The sequence below is a fragment of the Notolabrus celidotus genome, chromosome 8 (genome assembly GCF_009762535.1).
Source record: "Notolabrus celidotus isolate fNotCel1 chromosome 8, fNotCel1.pri, whole genome shotgun sequence".
In the NCBI taxonomy this organism is placed as follows: domain Eukaryota; kingdom Metazoa; phylum Chordata; class Actinopteri; order Labriformes; family Labridae; genus Notolabrus; species Notolabrus celidotus.
Genome location: NC_048279.1, coordinates 3,923,371 through 3,940,843, shown reverse-complemented (window position 1 = coordinate 3,940,843; position 17,473 = coordinate 3,923,371). Strand labels below are relative to the sequence as shown.

The window sequence follows — 17,473 nt, the reverse complement described above, 5'->3', positions numbered from 1 at the left end:
ACAAACCTTCAACATTCTTACATTTTATCAGCAGACTGTCGTCCATCTTTAAACTTAAAAGAGTCTAACATCGATGTTAGTGTCTTAATAGACGACAGTTTCAGTCCAGGTCCAGCAGAATCTGGTCCATGTTGCTTCTCTTGCCTTACACACACACACACACACACACACACACACACACACACACACACACACACACACACACACACACACACACACACACACACACACACACACACACACACAGTTATGTGAGTGCTGAGCTCTGACATGGAGCAGATTCATGGACAGGTAGAGATCCTCATCTCACCTCTGAGCTTCATGTTCCCCACACAGAGTGCTTTTAGAGGGAGGGGCTCCCTCCTCTCCGTCCTCACACTGATTCATAGCAGAGCCTCCACCTTCACACAAACACAACAACATGTTCATCATTACAACAAGCTTTACACCACAGAGACACACATGAGCTCACATTGCTCTCAGTAACAACACAGATATTCAGGATTGACACAAACCTTGTTGGAGCCCCAAACAGGACCTGATGAGCCCAAACACCGCCCCCACACTCTCCCATAAACTCACTGTGGTGACCACAATAATATATTAGATACATTATATTGTCTAAATGTGTTAAAGTCCAACCAAAGAGTATCTGTCTCAATCCTCCAGTGCGTTATATTGATCTGAAAATCCTTCAGTCTTTGATTTCACTTTGAAATATTCAAATTCTGACAAATATCAAACAGAAACAAAGGACAGGTCTCCTCTTCTGTTCTTTTGGGGCCTCCAGACAGCTGAGGGTCCTCCAGACAGCTGAAGGACCTGATTAAACATTAGAAACCACTTCCACCCTGGTCTGGCTCTGGTCCCCTCTGGCAGGACAGTTCAGACATGGACTGGTCTAAAGGGTCTTTAGTGAAACCGAGTCACTGTCATTGTTGGAATATGTTTGACCTCTGACCTCTTCACCCACGCTCTTCACTTCAGAGTATCAACAGTTAATAAATCTAAGCATCTGAGCCAAGTGGATCCAGGCTGTCAGACCGGTTCACACACTCCCTGTATTTCTCACTGACGGTGTGACTCAGTTTATAATCAAACTGCTGCTGACTCTACTCCACAAACACAAACTATAGAACAGGTCAATCTTTGTCAGATCACTGCTCTTTAACTCAGACAGAAACTCTACAACATATTTCAAACAGCCAATCAGCATCCAGAAACATTTCTCCAGTCAAACAGTGATCCAGCAGCGTGTGAGCACAGTGATCCTGATCATCAAACATGTAGAGATTTCTCTGGAAGGATTCTCACCTGTTGAAGTGAGTTCAGGTCAGCTTACAGACACTTTCCACCTTCATGTGTGGAGAGAAGAAGCTGCTGGTTTGTCCCTCATCAGTCCTGGTGTGTCTGTGTGTGTTTGATCTGAGGACGCCGTCACACCCTCATACCTTCAGAGTGACGTCACTCTAACCTGTGTCAGAAACCCAGTCAGTCAGGTTACACACTGATCACATGATGTAGTTCTACTATCTGACCTCTAGATGGTGCTACCTAACCTTCTAATGAAAGCAGCACTGACAGATGTGATGAAGTAGCAGTGAGGATCACACTGATGCTCTGCTGACAGTGGCTCTGATGGAGACAGAAGCTGGTCACAATGTGTGGACTGTTTCAAATACACACTAACATGTCAAATAAAGGTCTTTTGATTCTACTCTAACGCTGCAGTGTGCCTTCATGCTTTTTGAAACAATTGCATATTTATATCAAGTCATCAAGTTCTTCAACAACAGAGACAAGTTTAAAATTCCATTCTAACACATTTGATTATATTTATCAGTACGTGTCTGAGCGTTTGTGTAGTCCACATCAGCACACAGGCTTTGAACGGGACATGTTGCAGCTGTGGTGATGTCTGGTATCTGTGTGTTGTTTTAGTGTGAAGTATCAGTGTCCTCAGCGTTTAAGGCAAAGACCTTTGTCACAGTTTGAGGGAATATGGTTTGTTCATTGTGTGAGCCTTTAAAGCAGGGGTGTCAAACTCAAATACACAGAGGGCCAAAGTAAAAAAAAAATCAGTGCAAGTCAAGGGCCAGACTGGTTTAATGTTTATTGCAAAACTTATTGAAATGAACTTATTGCACATATTGAACATTGAACTAGCAAAGCTTAAGTTATTGCCTATAAACATTAAATAAATGAAAAATATTTTGCATTCATTTCTTATTGCTCAATCTGCAGCTTATCTAATGAATGAGCTTTACTCATTTCTTATGAAAACATTTTCCTACAGGGCAACAACATTAGCAAAAAATATTCTGCAAAGAAAAACCAAAAATGCTCTGTGGTAGCAAGAAAAAGTGCAAAAAGGAAACCTATTAAAGGTGACATATTACGCTCTTTTTCATCAAAATATATTGATCTAAGAGGTCCCCAAAACATGTCTTTAAAGTTTATGCTCAAAAAAACACTTTGAAATCAGATTTTGGCATGTCTGAAGAACCCTCTTCTTCAGCCCTCCTCAGAACACTCTGTTTTCTCTCTGACCACGCCCCCTCAGGAAGTGGATGTGCCTCGGCTCTCCAGCACGTTGATCTAATGTTTACATGTTGGCTGAATATACACGGCTGCTCACAGACCTGCGTTACTTCAACCCTCTGAATCTGATCCAGAATCTGATCCTGACCGAGAGGCGCCTGCAGCAGGACCTTTCTGAACCATTGGTCACAGATTTAGTGTTTCTTGTTGTTTTATTTATCAGTATGTCGACGTGTGTCTTGGTACACAGCTATGAACATGTAGCTATGTGGCTATGCTAACTAGCGCTAGCACTTTTCCATGAAAAATAAAAATCATCCACTAGATCTTCAAATCTACAGACCTTAAAACAGTCACTAAGGGTGCCCTGAAATAGACCTTAAAACGGTCACTAAGGGTGCCCTGAAATAGACCTTAAAACGGTCAATACGGGTGCCTTGAAACAGACCTTAAAACAGTCACTAAGGGTGCCCTGAAACAGACCTTAAAACGGTCACTAAGGGTGCCTTGAAACAGACCTTAAAACAGTCACTAAGGGTGCCCTGAAACAGACCTTAAAACAGTCACTAAGGGTGCCCTGAAACAGACCTTAAGACAGTCACTAAGGGTGCCCTGAAACAGACCTTAAAACAGTCACTAAGGTTGCCTTGAAACAGACATTAAAACGGTCACTAAGGGTGCCCTGAAACAGACCTTAAGACGGTCACTAAGGGTGCCCTGAAACAGACCTTAAAACAGTCACTAAGGGTGCCTTGAAACAGACCTTAAAACAGTCCTAAGGGTGCCATGAAACAGACCTTAAAACAGTCACTAAGGGTGCCCTGAAACAGACCTTAAAACAGTCACTAAGGGTGCCTTGAAACAGACCTTAAAACAGTCACTAAGGGTGCCCTGAAATAGACCTTAAAACGGTCACTACGGGTGCCTTGAAACAGACCTTAAAACAGTCACTAAGGGTGCCCTGAAACAGACCTTAAAACGGTCACTAAGGGTGCCTTGAAACAGACCTTAAAACAGTCACTAAGGGTGCCCTGAAACAGACCTTAAAACAGTCACTAAGGGTGCCCTGAAACAGACCTTAAGACAGTCACTAAGGGTGCCCTGAAACAGACCTTAAAACAGTCACTAAGGTTGCCTTGAAACAGACATTAAAACGGTCACTAAGGGTGCCCTGAAACAGACCTTAAGACGGTCACTAAGGGTGCCCTGAAACAGACCTTAAAACAGTCACTAAGGGTGCCCTGAAACAGACCTTAAAACAGTCCTAAGGGTGCCATGAAACAGACCTTAAAACAGTCACTAAGGGTGCCCTGAAACAGACCTTAAGACAGTCACTAAGGGTGCCCTGAAACAGACCTTAAAACAGTCACTAAGGTTGCCTTGAAACAGACATTAAAACGGTCACTAAGGGTGCCCTGAAACAGACCTTAAGACGGTCACTAAGGGTGCCCTGAAACAGACCTTAAAACAGTCACTAAGGGTGCCCTGAAACAGACCTTAAAACAGTCCTAAGGGTGCCATGAAACAGACCTTAAAACAGTCACTAAGGGTGCCCTGAAACAGACCTTAAAACAGTCACTAAGGGTGCCTTGAAACAGACCTTAAAACAGTCACTAAGGGTGCCCTGAAACAGACCTTAAAACAGTCACTAAGGGTGCCCTGAAACAGACCTTAAAACGGTCTCTAAGGGTGCCTTGAAACAGACCTTAAAACAGTCACTAAGGGTGCCTTGAAACAGACCTTAAAACGGTCACTAAGGGTGCCTTGAAACAGACCTTAAAACAGTCACTAAAAGTTTCCCCACAAACAGACCTTAAAACGGTCACTAAGGGTGCCTTGAAACAGACCTTAAAACAGTCACTAAGGGTGCCCTGAAACAGACCTTAAAACAGTCACTAAGGGTGCCCTGAAACAGACCTTAAGACAGTCACTAAGGGTGCCCTGAAACAGACCTTAAAACAGTCACTAAGGGTGCCTTGAAACAGACATTAAAACGGTCACTAAGGGTGCCCTGAAACAGACCTTAAGACGGTCACTAAGGGTGCCCTGAAACAGACCTTAAAACAGTCACTAAGGGTGCCCTGAAACAGACCTTAAAACAGTCCTAAGGGTGCCATGAAACAGACCTTAAAACAGTCACTAAGGGTGCCCTGAAACAGACCTTAAAACAGTCACTAAGGGTGCCCTGAAACAGACCTTAAAACGGTCACTAAGGGTGCCTTGAAACAGACCTTAAAACAGTCACTAAGGGTGCCCTGAAACAGACCTTAAAACGGTCACTAAGGGTGCCTTGAAACAGACCTTAAAACAGTCACTAAGGGTGCCCTGAAACAGACCTTAAAACGGTCACTAAGGGTGCCCTGAAACAGACCTTAAGACAGTCACTAAGGGTGCCCTGAAACAGACCTTAAAACAGTCACTAAGGGTGCCCTGAAACAGATCATAAACATACGTCGGTTTCTAAACAGTCTGTATTTGATGAGCTGAGATTGAAAAGTGTTTGATGTGAGTTTCAAACACAAATACTGAACATAAAATCATAAATTCAATATAACAGAGGATGGATTATGTTATATCTGATTGTTTTTGTCAGATTCACTGTCTAATGAAATAGAGTAATATAATCTAACATCATTGATAGAATATATAATAATGATCAGTTATTTCTCCTGTTAGTTTCCCTGTTTGTTCTTGTTTTCTTCATGAAGAGAAGTCTGACAGTAAAGTTTGTCTGTTAGTAAAAACACTTGTTATATTTCCTGTCAGGTTAATAAAGTTTCATATGAGGCTGATCATTAATGAGCACAGGGTTTGAAAAGAGTTGCATGGTTTATATTTTCCCTTAAAGTAATAAATAATTTAATAATGAGGCATTTTACTGATGAATCGATCCGCGATGCTTCAGGACAGAATAAACAGAGAGCTGATTCTCTTCATGTGCAAGTGTGTGTTAAACAGGTAAACAAAGAGACAGAGCTCTGTTACTGTTTATATTGATCAGAGTTATTACAGTGAACATGTGTGTTAAACAGGTGTGTGTTAAACAGGTGAGTGTTAAACAGGTGTGTGTTAAACAGGTAAACACAGAGACAGAGCTCTGTTACTGTTTATATTGATCAGAGTTATTACAGTGAACATGTGTGCAGACACAAACAGCTGTTAAAGCCGTCATCACAAACCGACGTCGCTTCGCGTGACGCTCCGGAGGAGAGGACGTCTCATTTCTCTAAATACAAATCTCCTCTCTCCTCTCTCCTCTGGTTTCATTTCCTCGCATCTCTGGTGGGCGGGAAAAAGACGTGAGGAAGAGACGCAAGGAAGAGGCACGAGGATGGACGTTTAGAGCTTTGAGAAGCACCCCTGGACAGCCGATGCCGCATCCACTTCCTGAGGGGGCGTGGTCAGAGAGCTCATTCTCATTTAAAGGCACAGACACAGAAAACAGCCTGTTCTTCGCAGGGCTGAAAAAGAGGGGTTTACAGGCAGACCAAAATCTGATTTCAAAGTGTTTTTTTGAGCATAATAAACTTTAAAGGCATGTTTTTGGGACCTCTTAGACCAACATATTTTGATGAAAAAGAGCGTAATATGTCACCTTTAAGAAAAAGAGGTGGCTCTGCCCCTTCCTGTAGAGTGCATCCGAGTTAAGGGACCAGTCCAACTTGTTGTCCAGGTGTACATCTAGATAATTGTAGGTTGGCACCACCTGGAACTCCACCCCTCGAATGTTAACTAAGTTAACTGATGGAAATCTACTATCATTTCCTTGGTATTTGAGGAGTTCAGTAGGAGGCAGTTTTTGTGACTCCAGTCACTGAAGGCTTTTGTCAGATCCCTGTATTCAGATTCCTGTCCATTCCGGACACATGCTACAATCGCAGTATCATCTGAGTATTTCTGGATGTGGCAGGACTCAGAATTGTATTTGAAGTCTGCTGTGTACAGTGTGAACAGGAATATTTCCTTGAATAAATGTGTTTCTATATTTCTATATTTAAGTGTTGTGTTTGGATAGAGGTTCAAATGCTTCAATACTGACAGGCCATAAAGAGATGCTGATGGTAAACAATCAATAACTATGTGGCAAAAAATAAGTTTGATAAACAAACACAAATCAAAATACTGGGGCTTCAAAGGCTCTTTAAATTTAAGCTCCAGATTGTAAAAAAACAACACTAATCAGGCTTTACAACAGTATGCAATACAACAACATTTGGTAGTATTATTAAAGCAGAGAAACAACTGACTGAAATGATGTTTCCACACTTCTTTGAGGAGTTTATTTTACACCCTATACTCCTCTAGTAATTTTAATTTCTTCAATGTAACAGGACTGAAGATAAAGGATGCTGGTTTCCTTGTACAGAGGGTGCAGCTAGTCAGGTTAGCTTTGTGTTTAACGATGGATACGAGTGGACCGTTCCCCTACAATAAAGTGAAAAAGCTGACTTCACTCGTTTGATGTTTTTGTCTTTATTTATTAAAACTACAAACTTTTCGAAGGTAGAAAACAGCCCAGGTGCTCTGATCTGAACTCTGTTCTTCACAGGACACAACATCCTAAAGAGTTCAACAATGAAGAATAAGAGTGATAGAACATAACACAGAATCAAGTGTGCATTATTTCATACAATATATTATTTGTGTCCCTTTAGTCTTAGATTTAGATGTCAATCCATCTTCCCTTTGTTCTCATCTCTGTTCATCCATCTGCCGTGTTTCATCATCATCACACCGTGTTTCTACGAGTCTTCATTCCTGCTGTGAGGTAGAGGAGCTGAAGCTTCATCCTCGTCTGTAGATTCAACGTCTGGACAGCAAACACAAACGAGGACAGAGTGAACAAGGAAGCAAAGGAATAAAGAAATAAACTGAACACGTTATGAAACTCACACTCACATGAGGTATTCTGTCCATCTTTCTTTGGATCACGCTGTGGTCTGAGTCACTGTAGATGTTCTCATCCTGACCAGGGTCATCTGCCAGCATGTACAACTCTCCAGCGTGGACATCAGAAACATTAACCTAGACATATGATGGAAACATAAGACAAACCCAGATGGATTCATCTCTCCCGTGGACACACAACGTCACAGTGAACAGAAACAGACAATTTTCACGTTGTGAGATACACAGACCTGAAATGTTTGAGGGTTGAATCCCAACCACAAGGTGTACCGATAGTCCCAGGAGCGCAGAGAATACCCCATGACCTTTATGTCTTTAAGATCTGGGAGGTCAGAGTTCACCTAAAAGAAGAATCAGATATGATGAATGTGAAGAGCAGGTGCAGCACTCACCTGAAACAAAGCACAGAGAGGATGTCAACAATGAAACCAGTATGGATTAATTGCTTGTTAAGAACTCACTCAAACACATTTTTTTGTTTTTTGATTTTCTATCCCGTGGAACAAACATCATGTGGTCTCATAATTGGTTCAGCTATCAGGGAGGTGTTTAAAGTTTAAAGTATGTTTGGATGTGAGTCAGCTTACTGAAGGTGTTGCTCACAGCGGAGACATTCAGCTGGGGGCTGCGGCTGAGTGACAGGTCTCCACGAGCGCTTTTTTCCTCTGCCGCCAGACTGATTCTGACCCGGTTGCACTCCCGTACCGAGTACAGAGACTACAGTCCTCATTGCACTGATCGTAGGATTCATTCCCGATCCTGACATCATTTGTTGCATGTCATACCCCCCCCCCCCCCCCCCCCCTCATCCCTCATTGCATTTCTTCACTCTGCATGTGTGGTACCTGTGGTGTATCAGCAGGCCGGGGGTACTGGCTAAAAGATATGTCCTCCTCATTCTCTCCTCTCTCTCTGTGTCTGAAGGTGTAGGCAAGGTTGTCTCCTTCTGTACACAGTTCCTCCTGAAAGCAAAAAAACAAAAGAACATGAATGTTGGGGTCAACAAATCCATATGCATATTATTGTTTTCAGTTTCTACCTCTCAGTTTATTTAGTCTGGCAATGAAAGAAACTTTGGAGGTGGGCCACTTTGTAAGACACTTTTCAGCTATCATCAAATTATTTTTTTTTGTAATGGTGAATTAATCGTTCAACATCAAGCTGTAGTAAGCTTCTCATGAAGAGAATCATTTTCAAAGCCATAGGAGTCAACAGATCCCGCACTACTATGATACATTTTTTAGGAATCAACACAGAGCTTGCAGTAGATGACCTGCTATAAACACTATGTGAGTCTTCCCTTCAGCCACGCACTTAGCGTTGCAAATAGAAAGCCCAAGAGGGGAAACATCCCACCAGGTCTGAGACTAAATCCCCCAAACAGTATTCAGAGTTTTTATCAGAAGTATCAGAAGTCCTACCTGGAAAGAAATATCAGGACACGGTTCAGGTGCTCTGAGGCCAGCCAGGTACGAAGTGGTGGGAAATACATCCACCAGTTCCACTACATTTCTTATAACTTTGTTAGCTGAAAGAGAGAGGGGTCAGCAGTGTAGTAACTCTTACAGCCACACACACAAAACAGTCACAAACACTGAACATCTGCACTTTCATCATCATAACATCAACATTTGTGGTTTAAACTGAGGTATAAACGGGAAGAGGTTCAACACTCTGAGAGACTGCGTGAGCAAACATTTCAACAGTTTCAGATAATGTTCCTCAGAGTAATAAAGAGTTAGTGGATTTCATCATCTATAGTTCATAACATAATTAAAAGATTCAGAGAGTCTGGAGACACCTCTGAACATGAGAGACAAGGACCAAAACCAAGACTGGGAGGACCTGACCTTCAGGCCCTCATGCATTAAAAGCAGACATGGCTCTGTAGTGGAAGTCACTGCATTAAAAACAGACATGGCTCTGTAGTGGAGGTCACTGCATTAAAACAGACATGACTCTGTAGTGGAGGTCACTGCATTAAAAACAGACATGGCTCTGTAGTGGAAGTCACTGCATCAAAAACAGACATGACTCTGCAGTGGAAGTCACTGCATTAAAAACAGACATGACTCTGTAGTGGAAGTCACTGCATTAAAAACAGACATGACTCTGTAGTGGAGATCACTGCATTAAAAACAGACATGACTCTGTAGTGGAGGTCACTGCATTAAAAACAGACATGACTCTGTAGTGGAGGTCACTGCATCAAAAACAGACATGACTCTGCAGTGGAAGTCACTGCATCAAAAACAGACATGACTCTGTAGTGGAGGTCACTGCATTAAAAGCAGACATGACTCTGCAGTGGAAGTCACTGCATCAAAAACAGACATGACTCTGTAGTGGAGGTCACTGCATCAAAAACAGACATGACTCTGTAGTGGAAGTCACTGCATTAAAAACAGACATGACTCTGTAGTGGAGGTCACTGCATCAAAAACAGACATGACTCTGTAGTGGAGGTCACTGCATCAAAAACAGACATGACTCTGTAGTGGAGATCACTGCATCAAAAACAGACATGACTCTGTAGTGGAGGTCACTGCATCAAAAACAGACATGACTCTGTAGTGGAGGTCACTGCATTAAAAACAGACATGACTCTGTAGTGGAGGTCACTGCATCAAAAACAGACATGACTCTGTAGTGGAGGTCACTGCATCAAAAACAGACATGACCCTGTAGTGGAAATCACTGCATTAAAAAAACTGACATTACTGTAGTGGAGATCTGTTTGAACACAGTTTGTTGTTACATCTATAAACGCAGATTAGAACTGTAGTGTGCAAAGACTACCAGGTGCATCGATGTTAAGAAACAAATATAAACATGATCCAGAAATGCAGGCAGCTCCTGTGAGCCTCAGTCTGTTTAAGATGGACTGAGAGGAAGTTGAAAGTCATGTGGCCTGACATTCTTTTTGGCAATCATGGACACCGTGTCCTCTGCTCTAAAGAGGACAGAGTCAGCCCAGTTCATTTTATTATAAAGTATAATTGTAACCAAATACACTTTATGATGTTGACTTTTAGATTTTGTATTCAAATAAATCCTGCACTGTTGTCTGAAACCATGACCCAGCATTCTCATTTTTTCCCCAGAGCTAGCTAGCTGTCTGGCTATAGAACATTCATTTATACACCACACAGAGTACTGTAGATGTTTTATATTTGTGTAATGTATTGGGGTCTTACTCGTGAAGTTGAACTTTGATTGGCTGAAGACATCAATAAAAGGAAAGGTAGGCTGCCCCAGCCAATCACGGATTGTTGTGATGCCAGGAACGTAGTACACAAGAGGGACGCGTGTGGTCACATCAAAGTTTGAATATTTAGCCCATTCACCATGTTCCCCCAAAGACCAACCTGCATTATAGAAGAACAGATTTCACAGCTTGTTGTTAAAAAGACCAAGATGGAGGGGATAAATACAGACAACTACCATCCTAAATCTTTATCACAACAATGCACATTTTAAAAACAGAAAGGTTTGAGGTAGTCTCTGTGTGGACTTAAAAATAAAGACTCTAAAAACACTTAGTTTACAGAATAAGGAGGAAAGAGGAGATCAGTTACAAATGGAAGTACAATGTTTAGTAAGACAGTAAGGCAAAATATACAAACCCAACACCGCCATCTAGTGGTGAACATAAGGAAACGTACACACTAGCATTGTATGCTTACAGAAATATTCCTAGATTATGTGCACCCAAACTTAATAAGAGATATCTGAGTATCACTCACCATGATCTGAAGTAAACACCACCATAGTGCTGTCAGCCAGCCTCAGCTCATCAAGAGTGCTGAGCAGCCGCCCAACTTGAGCGTCCATGTAAGACACCGCAGCATAATAATGCTGACGGATACGAAGCTGAAAGACATGAAACAGAATATTATAGTTGTATATTTCAGGGAGTGGCAACATGTGAACACAATTATTCTTAGTAAACGTGAAGGAGCCTCCAATTCACACCTGGAAGTCCTTGGGGATCGGACCATAGGGGAAGCTAATGTTGAGTTTTTGAACATCGTCTCTCTTTCTCACGTCCGACCAGGGGTTGTAGGCCACAGATGGAAGGAGCTTAGGGACACTGGGATCAGGGGCCAACCTCATTTGGTCTAAAGGATACAGACTAATGAACTCCTGCAATGCACACACACAATAACAATTAACAAGCATGGTTAGTAAAACAAAGTACACATTTTAATCAACAAGCTTCATTTGCATTATTATGACCCTCTTTTCAAAAATGGTGACTCAAAGCCTTCTTGTTCGTTCTAAGACGTGCGCTGCATCTAGTCGTTTGGCTTCTACTGCCATCTGTTGGCTTTATTTTGCACTGCACCATATGCTGTGTCTTTCAAAGCTGTACTCAGTATTTGCTGCCACACTGACTCTGACACATGCGCATCAATGCATGCATTGGCAGAGAGTGCATGATGATGTATTGAGCACGGTCCCATCCCTCAATATCACACCGGTTATCATACTGCACTCTCGAGAGACACGTTTCAGTCCTTCTAAACTCAAAACTTGTAGCGTATTTATTCTTATGACTTTGATTCAGATATTTGTGGTTGTATATTTGGTATAAAGTCACTATGACTATAAATTAATACAAATTAAAACCGCTCTGAGCCACTTAAACCAGCAAGCATTAACACGGTGTCTGAGCCGAGGCCCTGGAGCTTCCTGTGGGCAGTATTAACAAAGGCTTTATGATACATTCTTGTGGACAGTATGATGTAACTATTGTACAGAGGGTCTACAGGTTAAAATGAAGACCTGTACCTGTGGTATCCTGAAAGGTATGTGTGGTTTGTGAAAGCCCACAGCTAAGAAGAAAGGAGCGTCATCGTTGGCCTGGCTCTTCAGTAACCTCACTGCTTCGTCCGTGCTCTCCAGGTCGGGCAAGGTTCCCCCCGGCTGTTCTGTTACGTTCACTGCACAAAGTAAGTTGGTGTGGAGTTCACCATCTTCTCCTTTGCACATCTGTAAACAAAGTTTAATTGGAAAAAAAAAAGAGTTCAAAGTTCATTTTGTTAAAGGTTACCATCAGGTCCATTCACTGACACAACATGCTGCCATATCAGAAAGAATGCTGAAGCTAAATAGATATGTTTCCCTTCCCTTAATTAATCCATCAGGCATGATAACATCAGTACATCTAGAAGTCTCCATATCCTTGATGGTTGGTGCCATCCAAAATCACCCCAAAATTCAACAAACTGACCATCTGGAATATCCCTTAAAATCAAAGAACCTACAAAGTTCTGTGGAATTAAATCACATCTCTATATGGATAGTCTTCTACACGGTTATACACCCTCACTAGTCTAAACCAGAATTACCAGTTAGTTAAAAAAGTTAAAAACACTTTTGACTTAGGCCTGCATGCCAGCCCTATGCTGTATCTGCGCTGCAGTGTATCCCCTGCCACTTGTCGGGACTGTAGCTCTGGTTGATGAGGACTACTATCTGGAGGTAAGCAAGCACAGGTGACAGACGGCGTCTCATAGCGTGGCACAGTTTAGCAGTAGTTGGATTTAGAAAATGGACCGAAGTGCTGCAAACCTCATCTATCATTTACCTTCAGACTGTGTGATCCCATGTTTAGCCGTGCTACATAAATTGAGCTAAATTTAGACATTTCCTGTTTTTTATTCATATTTTTAGACTTGTTGTTATTTCAATTTCTGTTTAAAGAAAGAGGAAATTAGTCACACCTGAACATCCCTATCTCTTTCTGCCACAAAGTCCATGTTCATTATATTCATTCTATGATCCAGTGCTATGTTTCTTAAATAACAGTCAGTTTGTTTGCCATGTAGGTGATTACAAAGTCAAACCTACTGAAACACTGAGGTATGTTTTCCCCAAACATTGTCCCAGACTATATGCAGTTCTGCATTCTGTACCTAACTCTTGTAAAACACCAGATGAAGTCCAAAGGTGTCTTACTGTCAGTATCTTTGCTTTACCTTACCTGTTAAAATGTCAGGTTTTGTGATGTAAAAAATTGAGACCAAGATAAATCATGTCAGAACTTTTTCCACCTATAATGTGACCCATAACATGAACAATTCAACTGAAAAAAATATTTAAATTATTTTAGTGGGAAGAATAAAAAATGAATAAATGAAATAATGTGGTTGTATAAGTGTACACACCCTCTTATAACTGGGGATGTGGCTGTGTTCAGAATTAACCAATCACAATCAAACTCATAACAAATAGTAGTCAGTATCCACCTGTCATAATTTAAAGTGACTGATTAATCCCAATAAAGATCAGCTGTTCTAGGAGGATTTTCATGACATGTCCTCAGTTGCATCTTACAGCAAAAGCCATGGTCCACAGAGAGCTTCCAAAGCAGCAGAGGGATATCATTGTTGAAAAGTATCAGTCAGGAGAAGGGTACAAACATGTTCCAAGGCATAAGATATACCATGGACCACAGTGAAGACCGTCATCATCAACTGGAGAAAATATGGAACAACAGTGACATTACAGAGAACTGGATTTCTGACTAGTACTGGCTGTGTACTACATGTGACAACATCTCTCCTATTCTTCATATGTTTCAGCTATGGGTAGGGGGGCAAGATGGAAGACTTTTCTTATCAAGAAAAACTTCCAAGCCGGGCAACATGTTTCAAAAACATTCACGGAGTCTCCAAAAAGTATCACATGTTTTATGGTCTGATGAAACCAAGGTTGAACTTTTTGGCCATAATTCCAAAATGTGTGTTTGTCATAAAAACAACACTGCACATCACATAAAGAACACCAGACCCACAGAGAAGCATGGTGTGGGCAGCATCATGCTTTGGGCCTGTTTTTCTTCAGATGGAACCAGGGCCTTAGTCAAGGTGGAGGGAAGTATGAACAGTTACAAACACCAGTCAGTTTAACACAGAACCTCCAGGCCTCTGTTAGAAAGATGAAGATGAAGATGAAGAGGAATTTCACCTTTCAACACAACAACGAACCAAAACATACATCCAAATCAACAAAAGCATGGCTTCACCAGAAGAAGATTCAAGTTTTGGAATGGCCCAGCCAGAGTCCAGACCTGAATCCAGTTGAATATCTGTGGGGTGGTCTGAAGAGGGCTGTGCACAAGAGGTGCCCTCACTATCTGATGGATTTGGAGCTTTTTTGTAAAGAATGGTCAAATATCACCACGTCAAGATGTGTCATGCTAATAGACTCCTACAAAAAAAATCAGAGTGCTGTAATAAAATCAAAAGATGCTTAAAAAATAAGGGTTAAAGGGTGTGTGCACTTATACAACCACATTATCGTATATTTTTATTTTTTATTCTTCCCCCTAAAAGATTTTTTTTCAATTGAATAGTTCATGTTATAGGTCACATTAAAGGTGGAAAAGTTTGGACACGATTTACCTTGGTCTCGTTTTTTACATCACAAAACCTGGCACTTTAACAAGGGTGTGTAGACTTTTGATATCCACTGTAGCTGAGTGTGTAATGAGTAAGACATCGTCATGTGCATACCTTTTCTTTCTCGTATCTAAATGAAGCTGGGTGGAAGGCAGGCGTGGACCAGCTGTATGGGTAGTCATCAGTGTGGTTGGAGGCAATACCTTGAAGAAAAGGCAACACCACAATGGTTACTGTGCAAATAGACAGTTGTGAAATGTGAAGACTTTCACTACGTAAGCATAAAACCACGCAGACTGAGTTCTCCTTACTGATGCATGTTAAGCTCTGCATCAACCACAAAGTAAATCTTTGGTTCCCCTTTAGTGTGAAGTGTTCCCTAGCTCTTTGCATCACTTCCCCTTTTTTATGTGTTTATTTTTTACCATATTTCAAAGATCCGTGAATATTCCCTTCATTAGCTCTGTGTTAAAGGTGATTAACCTTACCTGGATGAAACACCTTGCCCACAGACATGGTGTTATATCCCTCAGATTTGAAGTATTGAGGCATCGTCGTGTAGTTTCCAGAGTGAACTCTCCAGTAGGAGTTGAAGTCGTAGAGCCTGGTCGTGTCAGGTCTGCGACTTGTCAACATAGACGTCCGGCTGGGAGCACACACAGCTTGCTGAGAGAAGACAGAGCTGCTCAGGTTAATGATCCAAAGGCTGAATGCAACACACAGCTTCAGCATCCAACAACACACTGACCTGTGCATACGCATTGAGGAACACTTGGCTTTTGGATGCCAGTTGGTCAATGTTGGGGGATTTTACCACAGAGTCACCGTAGCAGCCCAGTGATGTCCGCAAATCATCTGCCATGATGAGAAGGACATTTCTCCTCTCTGAAAGCAAACACACCGTTAGAAGAGTGGGGGTTTTGGATGTTTTTCTAAACTTTGTTTATTGATTTTCATATAGAAAAACTATCACATCCAAAATTAAAGGTTGGTACATTTTCTTTTTTTTTTTTATGGAACAAAGAAACACACAGACGACATACGAAATACAAAACAACAAACAACCCCCCACCCCGACTCCTACAGATTAACTAGATAGAACTCCAAAAAAGGAGAACACAAGACAAAAAGCAAACAACTGCAGTTGACCAAAGTGCTGTACAAGCTTAAAAACACAATCAATAAAAACAAATAGTTAAATTAATATAAAAGAGTAGATACATAAAACACAATAGATAGTACAAGAAAAAGCCACAATAAATAAAAGCAAATGAATCAATCATCTAAACATAGTAAGACACACTATGGTGATGCTCAATCTAAAGACATACAGCAAGCTGAGCTGTCGACATACGATTAAAAAGGATCCCAGATTTTTTGAAAGACATGAGCTTTGCCACTTTCAAGTTTGAGAAAATAAAGCCCAGTCTTAATGCAGCTCGAATGGGTAGGTGGGACAGAGGACTTCCATTTCACAAGAGTGGTTTTAAATGTACCATGCAGAATGACTCCAGGCACTGTTTACATTCTGCTGCCATGAAAAGCTTCAGCAGTATCAAGTCAAACCCTTGTGACATCTTCAAAAAGTGTGCATGCTGAGAGATGTTTCCAAAGTTCAAACACTAACGTTACCTCTTCTTGTTAAAGCAGGGAGAGCCAGAGAGAGCAGAAGCAGGGGAGGAAGCCACGCTCCGACACGTGTGTACATGTTGGATACAGCAAACAGTGACTACTCTAAAGCTTCAGGGGAAGTTTGAGAGGTGGTGATCTCGGACTGCTCTCATCGTACTTGTACCAGCATCAGCAGCTCCAAATAACTTCCTGGTTTTCACATTGGCACAGGGAGAGGCTGTGATTGGTTAACTCAGCGCTCGCCCCGCCCTGGACAGCTGAGCATGATGTCAATCATGTACCCATAGAGCAACCATTGAACACTGATGTTATCAATGTAAAACACTCTGATGAATGGAAAACACTTCTTCTCCATTCATCATAATGACTTCGGCCTTTTTTATGTTCAGTGTTACACTTACTACAGACAGTACATACAGAAGTGTGTTGTAAAATATTTTAGAATATTGTTTTTATACTCAAAACACACAAATACAAGGTAACAAATATATTTTACCCCCACCCCCCCAAAAAAAAAAAACAGTGTACACATATATATATATATGTGTGTGTGTGTATATCTTGGTATAACTACAGTGTACAGCAGGATCGTCATCAGAAGAAGATCCACAAAGAGGGCTGTGCGATTTAGTTAAGTAATTTGTTTGTTTTTATTGTTATTATTTTTGTTATACATTTATTTACTTTGAAAATTATATATTATTATTACTACTACTATTATTACTATTTATTATCTTTATTATTACTTATTAATTTGTATTACTTATTATTTCTTAATATTATTATTACTTGTTAATTATTATCATAATTGTTATTAATTATTATTATTTCATTTGTATTAGTTTTATTATTTATTATTTATTATTACTATGTGTTATTTATTTGTTACTATTATGTGTATATTACTTCATTGCTGAATTGCTTTTATTATTTATTTATTTAGTTATTTTTTTTCATGTCTTCATTCTGTATCACGTAACCTG

The 17,473-nt window shown here is 40.9% G+C and overlaps 1 protein-coding gene across 2 annotated transcripts; it reads right to left on the bottom strand.

The window, feature by feature from the left end:
* Window positions 1-6,994: 6,994 nt before the first annotated feature.
* Window positions 6,995-16,685, bottom strand: ids (iduronate 2-sulfatase). Of its 2 annotated transcripts, none has more exons than XM_034690750.1 (13): window positions 16,491-16,685; window positions 15,607-15,743; window positions 15,347-15,524; window positions 14,973-15,061; window positions 12,244-12,444; window positions 11,425-11,595; window positions 11,196-11,322; window positions 10,647-10,817; window positions 8,871-8,977; window positions 8,295-8,411; window positions 7,680-7,790; window positions 7,435-7,566; window positions 6,995-7,351 (listed from the first exon to the last, which is right to left on the bottom strand). In XM_034690750.1, exons 1-13 carry the CDS (start codon window positions 16,564-16,566, stop codon window positions 7,271-7,273), a joined length of 1,698 nt encoding a protein of 565 aa, XP_034546641.1. In that variant the 5' UTR covers window positions 16,567-16,685; the 3' UTR covers window positions 6,995-7,270. The 2 variants fall into 2 exon arrangements, with proteins under 2 accessions (XP_034546641.1, XP_034546642.1); XM_034690751.1 differs by having other exon boundaries at window positions 7,441-7,566; window positions 16,491-16,683.
* Between the last annotated feature and the right edge of the window lie 788 nt (window positions 16,686-17,473).